This window comes from Pseudorca crassidens, chromosome 18, assembly GCF_039906515.1.
Source record: "Pseudorca crassidens isolate mPseCra1 chromosome 18, mPseCra1.hap1, whole genome shotgun sequence".
NCBI classification, from domain to species: domain Eukaryota; kingdom Metazoa; phylum Chordata; class Mammalia; order Artiodactyla; family Delphinidae; genus Pseudorca; species Pseudorca crassidens.
The window spans coordinates 56,454,007-56,474,976 of NC_090313.1; the positions used below are offsets into that span (position 1 = coordinate 56,454,007).

General features: G+C 41.0%; 1 protein-coding gene across 1 annotated transcript in view; it reads left to right on the top strand.

Moving 5' to 3' along the window:
* The first annotated feature begins 3,655 nt into the window (after nt 1-3,655).
* The window catches only part of TNFSF11 (TNF superfamily member 11), a 34,281-nt gene continuing 16,966 nt past the window's right edge, over nt 3,656-20,970 (top strand). The window contains exons 1-2 of the mRNA XM_067713353.1: nt 3,656-3,889; nt 10,851-11,018. Coding sequence (XP_067569454.1) covers nt 3,656-3,889; nt 10,851-11,018 — 402 coding nt within the window. The remainder of the gene's footprint in view (nt 3,890-10,850; nt 11,019-20,970) is intronic.

Consider the following 20,970-nt stretch of genomic DNA (forward strand, 5'->3'; position numbering starts at 1 on the left):
CATTGTAAGAGAGTAAACAGATTCTGAGGCTAAAAAGTTTCAGAGCTGCTAGTGTTCAGATAATTACATAAAATCTGAAAGTCACTCAGGTTCAAATTAAGTTCTATAAGCTTGATAATAAAATTCTACAATATTAGCCTTAAAAAATACATATATCTATTTCTCCTTATTGTCTGGGCATGTTATGCCCTTAAGTTTGCTGTATGTTTTCCTAGTCAGATTAGGTTATCAGTATAATTAGAGAGTGATGTTATTTGGGGTAATTTTCTATTTAACACTCAGTGTTCTCCCCAGTTCAGCCCTCTGTTATTGGAATGTCAGAGATGTTTATTTTCTTTTTCTTTTTACTTACTCATTCATTTTACAGAGCTTCATGAAGCACTGTGTTAAGGCAGTAGGAATACAAAGGTCATGACTTCCCTCAGGGAGCTTACAGTCTAGTAGGTGAGACACAGAAGCAAAGTAAAGATCATAAAAAGAAGTTTCAGAACTATGGTGAACATATGCACATCATGTAATAAAGAATCAGATAGAAATAGTGGGGCGTGACAGACAGCCTGGGGGTGGTGGGCTATCAGGAAAAGCTTCCTAAGGACAAGGGACCTTAACTGAATGTTTGAAGATAAGGCAATCATCAGGTGAAAAAGGGTGATCAATCCTGGTAGAAGACACTGAATGACCAAAGGTATAAAGGCAAGAAATGGGAGGGTGCAAACAGTCCTGTGTTGCTGGGGCATAAAGTGTAAGGCTGCAGGGGGAAAAAGTGAGGCAATGAAGCAACAGGAACCAGAAGTTGATCTGAAACATGGTAAGGAGCTTGAGAGTCACCTGCTGGGCCAGTGGTGTTTAAGAGGGGCTCCATGAAGCCCTGGCGAGGACAGAAAACTGCAGGTCTGTGGAAATGCTTTGGCTGTCCAGCATGGTGCTTTAAAATGGATCTGTACTGTATAGCACAGGGAACCCTGCTCAGTACTCTGTGATAACCTAAATGGGAAAAGAATTTGAAAAATAATAGATACACGGATATGTATAACAGAATCACTCTGCTGTGCACCTGAAACTAACACAACATGGTTCATCAACGATACTCCAATATAAGATAAAAATTAAAAAAATAAAAATTAAATAAAATGGATCTGAGTGCTTTTTTCCAATCTGACAGTCTTCAGTATCCTCTATGGTCCTGTTCTGGTCTCTGCTCTTCCTGTTCATTCAGTCCTTGTAGGTTCCCCGGGCTACTGGCTGTTTTACTGACATTCAGGCCATTTGTACTGCACTGTCCATTCGTGTTCTACAGATGTTTCTCATCTGGTTTTTACCAAATTTTGTTTCTTAAACCCTTGATATGTGAACCTCCCATCCCCTCAAAAAAAAAAAAAAAGATGAAAACTTTTTGAAAAACAGAGAATACCAAACCCCTTTTCTGGAGATGTACAAAATACATTTGTACATTCATGTCACTGATACGATCCGCATTCAACAAAAAACAACTAATTTTGTTTAACGCAGGATTTTCCAAGCGAAGCCGACCACGGGACCACCCCTTTTATTAAGCGAATGTCGAGTTACTTAGGGAGTGAAATGTTGACAAATTAATTAATTAATTAATAGGCCAGAAAGTTTCATTACCTTTGAAGAAGCAACAAGTGGACTGACAGTGGAGTTTCCAATCCAGCCTGTGGATGCGGGAACACAGAGGGATGACACCTTTAGGATAGGAAAGGAAAATAACTGCCTTGCAGGAGGAAGGTCGCATGAAGAACTCTGTAGGAATGTAATAGACGGTCCTATCCATGAAGAGACTAGGTCAAACACAACTGAACAGATTCATTGATTTGAGGCAACTTCTTCTAAAGGAATAAGTTGCCAAGGAATAAAAGACATGTATAAAACATTGAAAAAGAATGGAAAGGGCTATACAGTAAAGTAACTGTGGGTTTAGTTGTTATAACACATTTTTAAAAATCTTTGATTCTAGTAGAGATTTATAAAAAGGATGAAATATAGAATTGTTTCCCAAAAGAAGAAAAAGGAGAAGGAAGAGAAAGAGAGGGAAAACAACCATTACTTCCCTAAGTTAACCAACAAAAAGGAAGAAGAGGCCCAGACTGCATGGAATAGAAGATCAACATTTGTTGTTTCTCTATTGGAGTTTGAAAATTGTTTTTTTCCCTCTTTCCTCATCAGACTTGAGATACACACACAAATGAATGCTAAAAGCATCTTTGAATTTGAACAAATCATTTCATTTGGGTGTTTAGTTTTTACCCATCCTAGTTGCCCTTCCTCAACACGTGCTGAGTTCTAAGTGGTTAATTGCGAACACGAGTTTTAGTAACTCAGAGATGTACCATTTGTGAAAAAATCTTCCCTAGGAAATGCCCTTTCGAGAACTATGCAGAAAGAGGACACAAAATTCAAACGTAGTAACAAAAAGTGAAAACATCCTAAGTTTTTATAGGTGTTTCAATTGGCCAGTACCTCTGTTCTTTCCTGCTGAAGCTGTATCAGAATCTGTGAGCAATCTTCGTATTCTCATTTTCTTACCAAGGGGCACAATTCTGAAGACAGACTTTTAAAAAAAGTTGTCCTTAGCGAGGAAACCAACATTTAATTACACCTCAGCTTTGTGTAACATCTTTCTTTCCTGACTGACAGCTGGATGAGTGCTCCTGGGTGGCCCGCCTCTGGGTGTGTACCTCTCTTATTTTTAGGACACTGAAGGAGAGGAACTACCAAGCAGTAGGAATGGCATGTGACTCAACTCTCTTCATATATATGGTCCTATACGTAAAGTTACTGGGTCCTACCCCTCTCTCTGTACCAAATTTCTTTTTTTAAGTCACAGTTGGTGCCTATCGGCTCTCTGCTGCCACATTCAAAATCTGCCTCATTTAAAGCCACTTTGAGGGTGCAGAAACAGGGGTTTGGGAAGTGGGTTCTGGTTTCCTAAGCCTGCCAAAATACATATTTCGGAACCTATCTTTGGAAACATGCTAGAGGCTGCACCCTCAGGATCTCTGAGGGTGTTCCTTGCTAAAAAAAAAAAAAAAAAAAAATGTGAGGGGGGTGGTGGGAGGAGGAGAGGCAAATAGGAAGGGCCTTCAGACATCACCAAGTCCAATTTTCTAAATCCTATAGGGGAAACCGAGGCTCGGGGATGCCAACTGCCCCAGGAATGTCTGCGATGTCACCTTTGTCCTTGACCAAGGCATTCATCTGCATCTCCCCCAGCCCACCTCTTGGACCTCCAGAAAGGCCGCTGAGGATGGGCAAGTGGCCTCTGGAACCGCTAGAACAACCCACAGCCTCCTCCTCCGAGGGCCCCGATGGGGAGGGAGGAGGCCTTTCAGGGAGAGAGTAAGGGAGGGAGGGCGAAAGGAAGGAAGGGGAGCCAGGGGTGGGAGTGGAAGAGGCAGGCTCGGCCGGGGCTGATTGGCTCCCGGGGCCAGCCCTCCCGAAGCGGTTTATAAGAGTTGGGGCGGCCGGCACCCTTCTCGCTCGCCCGCGCGCCCCAGGAGCAGCGCCCGGCTCTGAGCGCCCCTACGTCGAGGCCCGCCTGGCCGCGCGCCGGCTCTGCGCTGCCTTTGCACTTGGCCGCCGGCAGAACAGTCCCGGAGGGAGGCGAGCGCCGGAGCGAGGCGGGCCGAGCGCCATGCGCCGCGCCAGCCGAGACTACACCAAGTACCTGCGCGCCTCCGAGGAGATGGGCAGCGGCGGCTCCGGCGCCCCGCACGAGGGCGCCCTGCACGCCCCGCCGCCGCCGCCCGCGCAGCCCGCCCCGCACCATTCCGCCGCCGCCTCCCGCTCCACGTTCGTGGCCCTGCTGGGGCTGGGGCTGGGCCAGGTCGCGTGCAGCGTCGCCCTGTTCCTTTACTTCCGAGCGCAGGTGAGTGCTCGCCTCCCAGGGGCGCGCGGGCGGGCCGCACCCGCCTTCATCCTCCAGCACTTTGCAGGCGATGGAGTCTAGTCCCCCGGCTTGACTCCTCAGAGCTTGCATATCTGGGGAGGGGAAAGTGACCCTAAAAAGGGAGCGTCCGGCTGGGGGACAGCCAGGCGCGGGGCCCGGCGCGCTGGCTTCTGGTCCTCGCGCACGCACCCGGCCCCCTGCGCGCCGAAGCTGAGCTCGCCCGGCCTGGTGCGTTTGAATTTCCCCCGGCGAGACCGCATTGGCCGCTCACCTCTTCGGGAAACGACTGCACACTTTTCTCTGCTTCCACCTCCCACTTGAAGCAAAGAATGAACTTAGGTCCACTCAGGAAAAACAATTGAGCGCCTACCGTTGGGAATCGACCCTTTCCTTCCCACCCACCCCCGGGAGGATTTGGGGTCCTGGGGTTGGTTGGTTTTGCACCGCGCAGTGCGTGCGCTGCCGGCAGCCGCTGGAGCCCCGGGGAGCGATGCCCAAGTCGCCAGATGGACCGAAAGACATAGCGCGGCCAGAGAAGTCTGGTCTTAGGACCCGGGCTCCGCTCGCGCGGAGTGAGAGAAGAAAGAAGGGCCCTCGTGCCTTCCCACTAAGTGGGCGGAGGAAGGAAGCAAAGTGTGTGTGGAGGTGTTCTGTCCCCCGGCACAGCCTAGCGACAATCTAGCAAGTAACCACATTTTCAAAGGTGAGGAAGCCGGTTAGGAACGGCAGAGAGATAGTAGAAAGGAAGGGGTAAATCTGTAACCCTATGCTTACTGGTGGTTTATGCTCTTGTGTTTTCTTGGAAATTGCAGTGCAGTTGGTTGGATTCATTCAAGTATTCTTGTCTGGTGCTGTGAACTCTTTCTCAAAGGAAGTGGGGGGCTGACTGTGCATTTTTTTTTTTTTTTATGGGAAAAGAGACTTGGGTTTGGACGTCATTGGTTTTCAGATTCAAAGGTGATTACTAAACCAAATTGAACGCATCAGAACAAGGCATTGCCTGGGCTGTATGGGATTTGGACGTGTGCCAGGGTCTTGAACTCCATTACTTGTAATCATAGGCTTTTTGTTAAATATTCAGTATCCACTAATTTGCATTTTATAGAACTAGTTTATCTACTAAAAGGTAGACATACTACGTGCAGTGCTTTAGAAAATTTGTATTTGTATGTTAATAAAAATAATCTTTTCCTATTGAGAGGAAGTTTTTCTAAAAATACAACTTTCAAGTGGTTTACTTGCAATATAGATTACACAAATCTATATGAAAGTGATGAAACATTTTTCTTTCATTGGAGTATGCTGTAGCGAAGAATGAGTGATTTATCCATTTTCTCATCCAGCATGTGGTCCTGTCCCCCTCCTCCCCCTGCCCCGCCCCACCATTTAATGTCTGTATATTGAGTGCCTGCACTGCACATGACACTCTTAAATGGTATGGAATATGAATTAAGAATCGTTTATTCAACATACAATGTCCACATACTGTGTGCATTGCATGATGCCAGGTAATGAAGGGGCCTATAAGCAAAAGACTTTAAATTCTTAGTCCAGTAAGAGAGAAGCATTCAGAAAAGGGAGAGAGGATTCAGTCGTTCTCTTTTATCTTTTCTAACAATTTGCGGTTATGGCATTTTCATAGCAGTGGTAGTGAAGTGAGTATTCAGCACTGAAAGAGCAGTAGGGAATGAATGAGTTCTAGGGACCAGAAACAGCTTAGATTGGCAGGAACCATGGAAATCGGCGTGACCATTTAGGAAAGAATGACCTGTTGGGCTGTTGAAGAAAGTGTTCAGCTTCTTTGTAGGGATTCTCAATATTAATGGCCTGGTGGGCTGAGGATTCTAGCTTTCTGATGATCATCTAGCAATCTTGATGTCACATGGATAGAAAATTTTCAGATGGAGAATTTAATGTCATCGAATTTCTGGGTACAGTTTTCCTAAATGCCATGAAGATTGGGCTTCTCCAAGACTTAGGCAAATATATATTAACCATTACTCTGAACCCAACTGTGTATTACATTTTTAAAAGGTCATCTCCTTCAGTTAAGAAGTAATATTAGGAGGAATGTTTTCATAGGAGGATACTCCACTAGATGTGGTTACGTTTTGCTGAGTACGGTATCTACAGTTAATACTGAAAGGGGTCCTAATCATTTAGAGATACATTCGGAAGTAGTTACAAATGAAATAAGATGTTTGGAATTCGTTGCAAAATAATAGGTGGGGAGCCTGGGGAACAGGGAAGTGGTTGCTTATAGATGAAACAAGATTGGCCATGCACTGGTAATTGCTGAAGCTCGGTGATGGGTACCTGGAGGTTCTACAAGTCTACAATTCTTTCCACTTTTACATATGCTGGAAGCCTTCTTTCAAAGTTCTAGTTGAGAGAGTAGATTCAGTTTGACCTGATACTGATTTAACATTTTCACTTATATCAGCTTCCTTGGATTAGAACTTGGTACCAAATAGATAGTTTTTTGATTTCCACTAAATTTGTGGGTCAACTACTTGGGGCTTCTGAATGTGTTTGAACTAGAATGAAATCATCTAATATCAGGTAATATGTTTGCAGTTAACAGTTAAAAAAAAAAAAGAAAAGAAAAGGAGCCAGTTTTATTGTTTTTGTTTAAAGATGGGAGGGGAGAGCCACGCAAATCCTCATGCATTTAGAAAAATGCCCCCAAATAATGTAAAAATTATAGTGACAAAAAATTTTCCCCTGCTCCACTCATGTTTGAATAGCTAAATGTGAATCAGTCTCCTGAATGTTTGTAGATTGCTTGTGCCTAGATTAAGAAAAAAAAAAAAAGTACTAGATCCAGTGTAGATTAGCTTTTCCCCTACCAACCTTGCCAAAGAAAAAATAGCATATGGCTTGTGCTATATATTTACCACATAGTATTCATACTTTGGTTTACAAAGAAAAAGAAAAACCTTACAAAAAGTTGCTTTTAAAATTTATGTGCCCTTTTTTTTTTAAGCGTCCATATAACCATATTCAGAGTTTAGAGCTTCGCTACAAGATAAGCTTTTCAGGAAACTCAATATCTGTCCCCTTTTAACCCCTTCCGCCAAACCCCCAATATGCACACCAACCTCCCTGGGCTGTTTGTTACCCAAACAGGAGAACCGGAAATCTGATGTGGAGGTGTGTAGGCTGCCTGCTTGAAAAAAACAGAAAACAAAGTAGCACAAATGTCTAGCATCCTGCCTCATTTAACCCTACAGATGATTAAGTTTCAAGGAAGTTTGTTTTTTTTAAAGATTGAGTTCCTTTCACATGAACTACATTGTCTGATCACTGTATTTTTGAAGTCCAGTTTAAATCAGATATTCAAGATTCACTTAATATTTTCAGTCATTTCTAGGTACAATGAATTCATTTACTGTTTACTGTGTTTTTTTTTTTGTTTTTTTTTTTTTTACTGTGAATTTTGGATGAGTTTCTTCATTCCTCTGTCAAGTGTAAGTTCCTTGAAGGTCAGGACTGCCCATTTTGCTCACTACCTTCTTTACAGCATCCAGCCTAGGGCTTTGCATGTTGAATTTACTGAAAACGCTTTTCAAATGATTTGCAGCACTAGAAATATACCTTCTTCTAATTTTTAATGTGTAAATGATCTCGTTAGTAGCTAAAATAGACTAAAAAGTGCAATTTTTCCATCATATAAATTTTCTATCCAGACTGCTGTGTCAGGGGATGGGTTGTTAGGGGAGAGGTTACATTTGTCCAGCCGCTCGGTGAGTAATGTGGACGGTCCACTCAGTCCGACGCCCTGCCCCGCAGCTCCTGCAGTGCTGAGACCACAGGAGCAGAGGCCATCATTTGCCTGTGTGTGTTGCTGGCCCTGCACCCCTGCACCTCTACGCCACCCTTTCTCCTGGTCTCCATCTTCAGGAAAGGAGAGCTGCAAGGGCACTGGAATAAGAAAGACATTTGCTTGCAGGTTAAAAATAAATTTCTAAGACACATGCAACCCTATGTTCATAGCAGCACTATTCACATTAGCCAAGACATGGAAACAACCTAAATGTCCATTGACAGATGAATGGATAAAGAAGATGTGGTACATATACACGGTGGAATATTACTCAGCCATAAAAAAGAATGAAATAATGCTATTTGCAGTAACATGGATGGACCTAGAGATTATCATACTAAGTGAAGTGAGTCAGAGAAAAAAATACCATATGATATCACTTATATGTGGAATCTAAAATATGACACAGATGAACTTATTTACGAAACAGAAATAGACTCAGACATAGAGAACAGACTTGTGGTTGCCAAGAGGGTGGACAGAGTTGGAGAGGGATGGAGTGGGAGTTTGGGATTAGCAGATGCAAACTGTTATATATATGTATAACTGAATCACTTTTCTGTACACCAGAAACTAATACAACATTGTAAATCAACTATACTTCAATAAAATAAATTTTTAAAAGTAATAAAAATAAAATTCTAACATATGACCCTTAAATAAACAAAATAAGTGAGTATATCAAAATTAATTATTCCATACTTTCATTTTGGAAAACAATTGGTGACATTTTATATATGTTTTAGCGCTAATGTGACTTCCTGAAACAGTGGTTCTCACCTGCACATTAGAAACACTTGGGGAGAAGGACTCAGTTGACCCCTCCCCTTAGGGATATTGATTAAATTGGCCAAGGGTGGGACCTGGGCATGGACATATTTTTAAGAGAGAAGAGACAAAAATCTTTGCATTATATTTCTTTGCATTAAACCCTTAGCCATTATGGACCATTTCAGTAATTTTGTATTAATACTAATTGGTATTACTTGTGAAAAACTTTTAAAATTGGTGTCCAAAGAAATTTGGAGACATTTTAATAGCAGACAATCGATATTTGTATCTTTGGTATTTGAAAGCATTACTTCTCAAACTTTAACGTGCATCAGAATCACCTGGGATCCAGTTAGAATGCAGATTCACAGGCACTGCCTGGGGTGGCGCCTGAGCGTCTGCCTTTCTAACAAATTCTGGGTGAGCCTGTAACGCTGCAAGTGATTGGACTCTAGTTTCCATAGCAAGGGTCGCCAGTACTGCTGCTCCTGTTGATGACACTTAGCTTGTCAGCGGGACTGGAGCTTAACCGATGTTAGGGTACCCAGGCATTTCCCCACTAATATCACACTGTTCCTTTAGCTCAGTGACTTTCTGGTGGTGAGCCAGCTGAGGCCTTTTGCAGGATTCTTCTTTCTTGAGGTCTGAACCCAACGACTCTTCGTATCAGTTGTCCAGGCTTCTCTGGTTTTTTGTGAAACTTATTGGTATAAGTGAGCTTTTTAAAAAAAAGTATGGAATTGAACACTTGCCTTATATAAAATCTCAGGTATTCTGATTCATACTAATTATTTTAAAGAAATAAAAAGTAAACGTGGATTGCAAATAGTTTTGCTTCCCGAGTCACACCGTGCAAAAGTGGAATGATAAAATTTGTATTAGCGGGTGCACGTTTGTTGAAAGGCTGTTATTTCATTTTGAGAATCTCAGGTATGGATAGGGTACTTTCTTAGCTTCCTCTGACAGCTGGTTAATAAACCTGCACATCTTCTGATGACTTTCAAAAAGATGATTAAACCAGGGAACGAGAGACTTGATACTAATTGACTGGGCTTTGGTTATTGGAAACTTACATAATTGTCCCTTTTTTTCATCTAGCCTGTACCTAGTCATAAGCAAATGCACATGAAGCACCTTGAATTTTTTGAAAGAAGAGGACAATAAATTAAACCACTTAAAAATTAAACCAATTAAAACAGTCAGGTAGCTAATTACCTCTACTATGTACTTGGCAGTTGCAACCACTACAAAGGCTTGTAGGAGCCCCAGGAGGAGCTGGCAGACAATTTTAAGAAAAGAGTAATACTTGAAGAAATGCTTACGTTGGCACCTGTTTTAACCAGGGGACCAGCTAATAACGTAATGGGGATATTTTGGGTGGGACTATCTAGTACACTACAAGAATTTTAGCATCCCCTCAGCATGGGTCCATAGAGCTTGCTCACACCATGAGCCCTCCTCATCCCAGCTCACACCAAATACCACCACACACATTCTCAGGCCCCCTCTGACAGACGTACCACTCCAGGTTAAGAAAACTGATGAGAGGTTCAACGAAAAGGGAAATAATGCTTCTGGCTTCAGATTTTCTTTGGGGCTAGGAAATGGATTTCTCCCTCCCCTCTTCAGCCGATTAAAACACACATTGGGGCTTCCCTGGTGGCGCAGTGGTTGAGAGTCCGCCTGCTGATGCAGGGGACACGGGTTCGTGCCCCGATCCGGGAAGATCCCACATGCCGTGGAGCGGCTAGGCCCATGAGCCATGGCCGCTGAGCCTGCGCGTCCGGAGCCTGTGCTCCGCAACGGGAGAGGCCACAGCAGTGAGAGGCCCGCGTACCACAAAACAAACCCCAAAAAACCCACACATTGATTAAGGGAAAAGGCCAGGCAAACGTGGCAGCTGAACATGATGTTAATTTCACGTGATTTATATAGGTTTCATGCTTTGGACATCCAAGTGGGCTTCATAATCCCACATAGCGTGCTGCATGGGGTGGGGGGGACTTAAAGATAAAAGGCTGTCTCTGCCTGTACTGAACGCATGTAATTTCTTTGATTCCCCTCCCCTCAGTGAGCACTTTTACAATGTCAGACGATTTTGATAATTTCCCCATGAATCACATGTGTACAGGTGTGTTGTGGATGGTAGTAGTCAGCTACTCATAAAAATGAATTAGAAGTCAATTTTGTCACCAACTCGATGGTAATTGTATTAACTATTAGTTGTTGGGGACATAATGACTCTTGCAAGAATGAATTCTTTTGTCCTTAAGTCACACTTTATTAGATAACAGAATGATCAGTGATAACCACGCTGACGTCCTCACATTTTCCCCCCCTCAGATGGATCCTAATAGAATATCAGAAGATGACACTCACTGCATTAATAGAATTTTCAAACTCCACGAAAACACGGATTTGCAAGACACAACTCTGGAGAGCCAAGACTCAAAATTAGTACCTGATTCGTGTAAGAGAATTAAACAGGCCTTTCAAGCAGCTGTGCAAAAGGTGAGTCCACACTGAGATAAGTCAAGGGCCCTCACTGACTCTCCTAATATTGAAAATTAAAACTGGTTAAGTGCTGTTGACTTTGTTCTTTTTTATTTTAATAATTTGTAAAAGAGCTAAAGAGAATTTTTTGCGGGATTAGCAGAATTCTTTTGAAGTTGGTAGTGGTTAGTTTTGGTGACCAGCAACATTCATGCAAATATTCTTTTCTTGCCTTCCTTTCTCTCTCTTTCTTTCTTCCTTCCTTCCTTCCTTTTCTTCCTTTCTTTCTTTCCTTCTTTCTTTTTCTTCCTTCCTTCCTTCCTCCCTCCCTCCCTCTCTCTCCCTTTCTTTCTTTGTTTCTTTCTTTCTTCCGTCCTTCCTTCCTTCCTTTCTTTCTTTCTTTCTTACTTTCTTTTCTTTCTTTCTTTCTTTCTTTCTTTCTTTCTTTCTTTCTTTCTTTCTTTCTTTCTTTCTTTCTTTCTTTCTTTCTTTCTTTTCTTTCTTTCTTTTCTTCTCTTATTTTGGAGGAGGGATTTACATTCACACTTGGAAAGAGGACAAACATGGTTTGTGGTAGTCATTGGGTCAGTTTGCTAGTTTGAATTCCCAGCCTTAGAAGACATTCCTTTAGCTCACAGGATTCTCTGCTGGCTACTTCCTTTATATCTGGTTTTGCAATGGTAGGAACCTCTATTCCACATCTGTGGATCCAGGTCTCTGTTGAGAATAACTATAGCTGGTCCACTGTTGTCATCCGAAGTGAGGGGGTAAAGCGCATAGAGCAAGAATTGGTGTGGTGGGTGAGATGGAAATTCTCTGTCCATTTTTCATTCTCTGGGAGAGCTGGGTGAGAAGGGAGGAGATGGGGACAGAGAAGACGGAGGACTTCTCTACACCGACAGCCTCAACTGAGAAACCCTGTAATAACTGCCTGTTTTACTTTCCTGGATAAAGTCACTTGAGAATTCTGCAGCCTCGCAATTATTTTACTTTTCCCCAAGAACCGGGTAGAATCCCGTGACTCCAGTGCATGCACATCTGTATACATTGCATACTTGCGTGCACATCTGCATGGATTCTTGCATCCACTCATACATCCCAACGTCTAGTTTGCAACTCCCTGGGCTATCTCTGATCATCTTAGAGTAAATACTAAAGTTCGCAAATGCCTTAAAACTAAACTAAAATTGAATTAGTTTCTTTTTTAAAGTTTCACAAATAGTAATAGCATTTTTTAAAAACAGGATATGTATTGGACATAGAAGTAGGGCGATAAAGCTGTTTTGTATAACCCTTAAAACTGATATATGCTATATTTCAACAAATCTAAGATACCACGAATTTTCAGCTTACTTTATCTTGTGCATCACAAAGAAAGAAAAAAATTTTAACTGGAGAATTAAACATGATCATTATAGATTCTTGTTGCATCAGTTTCAGAGATTCTGAAATATAAAAAAAATACATCATAGAATCAAGGAAGTACATATCGTTCTAATATCTATAAGAGCTATTGCTTAAAAATATTACATTTTCGTTATAGTGTGTAAGTGCTTAGCTTTACGAAGTAGATGCATATTTTAAAATGTGCATTTAAATTGGATCTTTTTATCTTACTTTGTAACTTTTGAGCTATAGCAACAGCAATTCCACTAGTCTAATTCATTTTTTAAAGTTCTATAACATTTTCTTTTTCTGATTTTGCAAAAAATTAAACTACTAAAAATAAGAGAAAAATGAGTAACTTCTGATTTTTTACTATGGAAAGAAATTGGAAATTGAATGGCTACTATACTGTATTTACCTCTGCTCACATCATCTTAATTCATATATATTTTGTGGGAAAAATCGTGGCATGTGAAGTCAGATAGACTTATGATTAAATAAATGTGATCTTGGAAAATACTTAACATTTCTTCGCTTTGGCTTCCTTATCTTTAAAAAGTGGAGCTCACAATCCCTCTGTAGCAGGACTGTGGCTCATTTGAAATAAAAGACGTAAAGGACCTAAGCACAGTACTGGAAATATAGTATGCACTCATTAAATGTTTGTATATTACTTTTATCACCATTATTACTAATTCATTGTCATTGTTGATGATTTAATCAAAGACATATTTTAAAAGTTTAGATAGAGCAGGTTTGATCATTTTTCTGAACATGCAATAGGACAAAACAATAGAACACTGAAGCAAGTTGCAGAAAACCACTGTGACATTTTTATCACCATCAGCAATAAACATGTTGATTATATACTATCCTTAGGAAACTTCTAGGTCTATTTAAGATGTATAATTAATTAATTTAATTAATACAGTAAGAAATTAAACAGCCTATTCTTAAGGCATTTTAAGCTATATGTTGAAGGATCGTGTATTAGTGGAGGAGAGAAAGACATAACATTTGCAAGACCCTCAATTTAAAATTATCGTCAAAAATCCTGACCTACATTGGGAAAAAGAGGATCTACTGAGCTATATATTGTGAAATCTAATACTCAATTTGCTATTCTTTTCTTATTGAAGTATAGTTGATTTACAATATTGTGTTAGTTTCAGGTATACAGCAAAGTGATTCAGTTTTTTTTCAGATTATATTCCATTATAGGTTATTACAAAATGTTGGATATAATTCCCTGGGCTGTACAGTAAATCCTTGTTGCTTATTCTATTTTATGTATAGTAGTTTGTATCTGTTAATCCCATACTCCTAATTTGTCCCTCCTTCCCTCCCTCTCTCCCTCTGGTAACCACAAGTTTGTTTTCTGTCTGTGAGTCTGTTTCTGTTTTTGCATATACATTCTTCTGTATTGTTTTTTAGATTTCACATGTAAGTGATATATTAAAAAAACGAATGAAATATTGCCATTTGCAGCAACGCGGATGGACCTAAAGAATATTATACTTAGTGAAGTTAAGTCAGACAGAGAAAGACAAATTCTAATTCATTTTTTATTGTTTTTGTTTTATGTTTCATTTTCAGTAGTCAGTTTTTTATCTCACCTCCTAAATACTGAGTGGTCTATCTATAAACATTGACATGTACCAGAGGTAATCTGTTAGTTCAAAGCTGAACCTCTAATTAAGGTAATTCTGGTTAGGCAAATGATTGTCTCCTAATTTTCTGTTTAAATCAACCCATATTGTATATCCTTACAATGAAAAAGAGATAAACTTTTAATTTCAATGGTGTTCTGGTTCTTAAAAATTATACTTTGGGTTTCCTCTGGAAGAATAAGTATGCAAGATTAGCCAAGATAATTTGGAAAATAAGTAATATTAAGAAGAACAGGGGCTTCCCTGGTGGCGCAGTGGTTGAGAGTCTGCCTGCCAATGCAGGGACACGGGTTCGTGCCCTGGTCCGGGAAGATCCCACATGCCGCGGAGCGGCTGGGCCCGTGAGCCATGGCCACTGAGCCTGCGCGTCCGGAGCCTGTGCTCCGCAACGGGAGAGGCCACAACAGTGAGAGGCCTGCGTACCGCAAAAAAAAAAAAAAGAAGAGATACCATTAACATTTACCTATGAGAATGCAAGGATGGTTCATCTTCACAGGTCAAAGGAGAAAAATGTTATCATCTCATGGACACTGAGAAGTGATTGACAAAATTTTGCAGTTATTTCTGATGTTTAAAATCCATTAGAAAACAGAACGGGATGGATTCTTGATGTTATCCTAAATAGCTCAAACTAAAAGTTAGCTAATGATGAAAAACAGGAGCATTTCTCTTAATATCGGGAATACACCAAAGATGCCCACTGTCCCCATGTCATTTAACATTGTTCAGAATGTGCCAGCAAGTGTAATTACACATGAGAATGAAATAAAATATATAGAAGGTAGAATCTGCACGTGATATGATTGTGTACTTGGGAAAATTCAAAAGAACTGAAAAGCTACAAGCAAAGTAAATCAGTTTGTAAAAGTTAATAGGTAGGGACTTCCCTAGTGGCACAGTGGTTAAGAACCCGCCTGCCAGTGTAGGGGACACGGGTCCGGGAAGGTCCCTCATGCCGCAGAGCAACAAGCCTGTGCTCCACAACTACTGAGCCCGCGAGCCACAACTACTGAAGCCCGCGCACCTAGAGCCCGTGCTCTGCAACAAGAGAAGCCACTGCAATGAGACGCCCATGCACAGCAACGAAGAGTAGCCCCAGCTCGCCGCAACTAGAGGAAGCCCGTGCGCAGCAACAAAGACCCAACGCAGCCAAAAATAAATAAATAAATTTATTTATTTATTTAAAAAAATAGTTAATAGGTAATAATCACTAGCTGCCCCCATTTCAAACAATAATTAGAAAACATGAATGAAAGATTTCATTCATAATTTTTTAAAAGCCTGAAAAATTAGCTTAACAAGGAACGTACAAAGCTAGAAAACTGTATAGAGGCATTTAAAATAGGATTGGGTAATGTAAAGACGGAACTATGCAAAGCCGTACTCCATGAACGAGAACATACACCTTGGAGTAGACCTCATTTTATGTGTGTGAATGTATGTGTGTGTATAATTTAATATAATAGAAAATTATTTTGAATGAGTGAGTGTAATTTGGGTTATTCAAAAATGGGACTAGGACAGTTTGTTTGCTGTTTTTTTTTAAAGTGATAGCCTTATCTCACGTCCTAAGTGAAAACAAATGCCAGATGGAGAGACATGGCCAATAGCTGCTCCCTGGCAGTCCTACACTTCTGTTCCCTCGGTGAACTTTCCGCTGCTAACTCCCCCATCAGAACTTACTTGTTCATTGTCCCATTTCCTTTGAGCTTTCTGACTGTCTAGAGGGTACGATAAGCCAATTTGTACTTAAAGATGTTGATGAACAATAATGAAAGAATTTTCACTATTTTAGGAGCTTGTGGACAGGGTGCCTCATTCCACATGAGTAACACTAAGTATGAGAGATTCAGTGCCTGGGAAGCCAGAAGGAGAAAGATTTGTGGGCAGACAAGAACAGTCAACTGCTCTTATTCAAGACACACAGTTGGTTTTTTTATTTTAGATTTTTTGATGTGGACCATTTTTCAAGTCTTTACTGAGTTTGTTACAATGTTGTTCTGTTTTATGTTTTGGTTTTTTGGCCGTGAGGCATGTGGGATCTTAGCTCCTCGACCAGGGAATGAACCCGCACCATCTGCACTGGAAGGCGAAGTCTTAATCACTGGACCACCAGGGAATTCCCAAGACACACAGCTTTAATTATACTAACAGACTAGTGTGACTCACAGGATGAGTAGAACTTTATTTCATTAATTTAATATTTGCTTTTGTTGTGCTATACGATTGTTACTCATGGGTAACAATATTACACACAGGTAATTCTTTTTAAGGAATAAGAAGTTGTCATAATATACCATTGTGTGTTTGGAGGTAGAAGATGCCATTTCTTCCCCCAGACAAGAGACTCTTTAGGAAGGAGACACACGTTATTCATCTTATCATTAGACTCAAGGAGTTTTATTCAGTGCACACACTGTGCTAGGCACTTTGCTATAACTTGTCCTTTAACCAAGGACTTACCCTTCTCTTACCTTGGCCAAATAATGATTTGCCAAATGTGTATCCTTTGATGAGGATTATTCGTTAAGGTGACAGTCTACACATCTTGTCAAAAGAATCAAATTTCTCATTTCTCTTGCTGATGCTAAAAATAGGATGGATGTATCAGGCATTCATAAGTAGGTTTGTATCTTAGCTTCAGTTCTAATATAGATATTGGGTGAACCCGTAAAACACAATCACTTTTGTGGCTGCAATCATTACTGAGAGATCTCCGCATCCCATGGTAACAAATGCTAGACATAAGCACAGTATCACATTCTATGTGTGCAAAAAGTGCTGTTTACCCAGCCCGTCTTTGGTCAGACAAGTAATGCTGTTCTTTCTGCCTTTTTTGTTTGTGGCTGGGTTTTCTTGGCTTTTTTTCCCTTCAGCACAGAACTCTGAAAGCCTCTTAGTGATCCAACCCTACCAACCACAATTTACAAAGTCTCTCATAACAGTCTATGACAATAAAGAAAACACTAGTACAAATATGGTGTCCGATTTATAAAGCAATTCTTGCTCCAGCTTTGGCCGCCTCTCTGGCCTCTGCCAGCCTGAGGAGCAGTGCGGGGGGCTCAGGCCTGAGTAGCACTTGGTCTTCAGACCTCCCGACCAGTCTCAGTGGAAAGCCATCTGTTTATACATATTTATACATCCTGAGCCCTGGGATGTGACTCTGCTTGATGTTAGGATGCCTGCTTGTTGATTTCACATTGGGTACCTGTTTGTGAAAGACTTCCTGAAACTTACTTTGAAATGTATCTGAAAGGGTGATACGGAGGAGAGAGATCAATATACAAATCACACCAATCCCCTTGCTCTCCAACGTGGGGTGTTCAGTGCCTTCAAGGGGACCTCCCTAGGATGCTGGAAGGAAGCAAGGTGATTTACATGTATCTGTATATTTTAATATTGGCTTCAAAATATTTTTGTGAATATTTTATAAGGTAGCTACTATACAGGAACGTTTTTATTTAATACTTAGATAAATAAATATGTGCGTTTGGGAGCATTAAAAATTTTTCCCTGAAGAAGCTGCACAATCAGAAATGCCTAGAGATCTTGGAACGAACCTGCGGTTAGTTCCATCAGGACGAGAACTGCAGCCACTTTGCTCGCATCTGAATATATCACAGCTAATTTAGACCCAAGATTGAAGGAAAAGAACAAGTAAATGACTGATGACTTCTTGAACTCTGTAAACTCATATTTTTAAATAAACATGAGTCATTGACCAACTCACAAAGCCACTCAGAATGTTATAAGCCCGGTTCACATCTACTGGATGTCTCACCAATGTTATAATTGATAATTATTAATATTACAGCCTGAAGCAATAATGCCTCCATATCATCATACTACAGGTTAATTTTTGTTGAAATTTCTGTTCATCTGGACTTCTTGCCTTAATCATGTTTTCCCCAGGTCTATTTGCCTCTTCATAGCTTATAAACTATATAGAGGCAGGTTTACAATGTGAACCAAAAACACAGCTCTGGCTTCTTATATGTTTTTGTAAAACTCTCTTATTTCATCCCAGACTATGAAAAGCCAATGGTGATGATGACTACCAGGAAGCTATGTTGTTAGCATATTCTTGACTAACCATTTCCTGGAGTCAGTAAGTCTCTGAGCCTCCAAAGATTTACTGGAAAATGGGGAGTAAGACCAGAGCCATAATCACTGAACCGTTAATTCTTACCTGGAATTCTTATTTTATTCCCTGGGAATCAGTGCCTAGTAGGCCTTAATTCCTGCAGGATTCCCAATATACATGAAACTATCTCCTGGTACTAAGAATGATGTACCCAAGATTCACAGCCCTTTGATCCTCAGTCATATATTCACTGTTATTTCATATAGTCTGTGCTGCCCTAACAAAGAGACTCATCACTCATTGGACAAAATAAGATAGAAGGTTTTTCTCTCGTGTGCAATAATCTGGAGGTGGCAGTTCAGGGCTGGCAGGAAGGCACCTCCATCCTCAACAGGTACCTTCCATCTCTGGATCCACAATGGTTTCTCCATACATTGTCATCTCCAGACAGAGGAAAGGGAGAAAGAAAAAGTCAAGGCGGTACCTGGAAGTTGAGGCGTCAGTCATTTCTAGTAGCATCTTATTGGCTGGAACTTATTCATAAAATGACACATGGACGTCATGTCAAAGTAGGCTACACGTTGTAGTCTCTAGCGGGGCAACCATTTGCACCAAAGCTTGAGGAAAGGGGTTGCCTATAACTAACTGGAGAGAGGAGAGGATGGATTCTAGGGGGACAATAAGTGGTCTCCAGTACTCATTAAACCCTATTAAGGCAGGAAAGTGCGTTCACTATATGAACAAGAGGTAATTCTGTATATATACACGTCTATGAAAAATTGGAACAGTCAAGATTTTATTTTCTAAAAGTTAAAGTACTTTAAGATTATTTAGATTCCAGAAGAGAGAGAAATTTGAAGGTAGGTTTAATAGCATGCATCTTTCCGATGAACTTTCAAAGGTTCATTTAGTCATATGCATCTGTGATCTGTGAATAGACCTTGATTCTCACTTGTCCAGTTTTTAGTAGGTTTTGTGGATTCAAGAACATTAATTTAAAACCAGAAAGTTCATCAGATTGAGTGGTTGTTTTTTTCATCTGTAAAGCTGATTCCTTAGAATTCCAATGTCAATTATTACAGGAAGCCTATTCCCATTTTTAAAACTAAAGTACATAAGAAATCAATTAAAAGTTGAGTAGATCTTAACTGTTTATGAAATTGTAATCACTGGAGTTGTAACATAACCATTATTTCTCATTTGCTTTTTAGTTAATACACACACAGCAGAAACAAGGGGAAAAATTAAACCCCGTTCATTATCTCCTTGCTTTTGTATATAAGAGTATGTGTCCCAAGAAAGTTTCTTGTAAACCCACAAGGCAACTTGGGGTTTGGGGGCACTGATGTTCCCAAATCAAGATGTTAGTCATGTAGTGGTTTTCCAATGGGATTTCATCTCTGCCATAACAGTTTTGGGAACTGCAATTCAATCAACCCCAATCATATCTAGCATTTATAAAAGCTGCCTTCATGGGAAAGCCAAAGTATGACCCACAGAATTTTCCTGCAAAACCAAGGCCACCTACTGCCTTTTGCCCAACAACGGGCCATTGGCCATGATGCGCTCAATCTCAGGGGAGACCCAGGGCAAAAGGTAGGAGGGTCTGCACGAGGGAAATAACCAGGGAGTGATGTTGTGAGAGGTGGGCTTATCTTCGTGCTAGAAGTACTCCAGGGTGGAAGGAAAGATATTCTGCCTTGACATTTTTAAAGAAACAGAGAAGAAGAAGGACGTTCCTGAAAGAGGAGCATCTCGTTATGTGGCATGAGGATCTTGAGCTAAGATTTGAGCTAAGATCTGAGCTCAGAAGTCAGTAAGACTGAGGGTCCTCAGTTGGAGGGGACTTGGTAAAGGATGGTTGGATTGCTCCACCAGGAGTGGCTCGTCCTAGGAGAAGTACAGCCTGTGGAACTGGAGAGAATGGCGTGCCCTAGAGCAGCGTTTTCCAAACCTGCTTGACCTTAAGAATCACTTGGGGACCTTATTTACAAAAGAAAGAAAAAGGTTCCCAGATCTGTTACGAAGATTCTGATTTGGTTGTTTAGGAGTAGACTTTGTGACGTGGGAAATCCTTTTTTAGAAGGGCTGAGGGCTGGCCCATCTTTACAAGAAGGCTTCAGGGTGGATACTGACCAAAGAGGTGTTCTAAGCATCCTAAGAAGAGTTGAGGGCCACTGGAGGACAGGGGAGCCATTGATGAATGAATGACTATATTTAAGAGGTAGGATTCAGCCTGTGTTGTGTGGAGAAGACGGGTCTTGGAAGTTGCAGAGAACAGTCTGTATCTGAGATGACCTGACAATAAATGTTTGCTTGAACTTTCTGAGATTCAGGGTCTGGAGAGGTCCATTCTCTCGTAGCTTCCTCATCACGAGGGTGCTACCCCAGTCCTTAGTCATTGCCCTTTGAGAACGCTAGGTGGGAATAGCAGCAGTAGCAGCAGTAAAAATAATCTTGATAATTATAAACTGTAAGGCTTATCTTCATCAGAAAGTTGAGGTGAACTCAGAATCTCTTCTCCTCGGTGCCTGTACCTGCTTCTCATCTGATCTACCCTTTTGTGGTGAATTACTATGATATTATCTCCATCACCCCGAATCAGAAGCCAGAAGATGGTCTTAGACACTTACTCATTGGCTTTTCACCTCACCCCCGTCCTGGGAATTCTACCTCCTTACTAAACCTTCACATACTTTACTCTGTGTCACTGCTGTTGTCACCTGAACACAGGTGTCACCGTCACCATTGTCATTTTGCATCTGGACCACTGCAAGTGGTCCTACTGAGTAGGTCCTACCCATCCTACTCACATTACCTCCAGTCCATC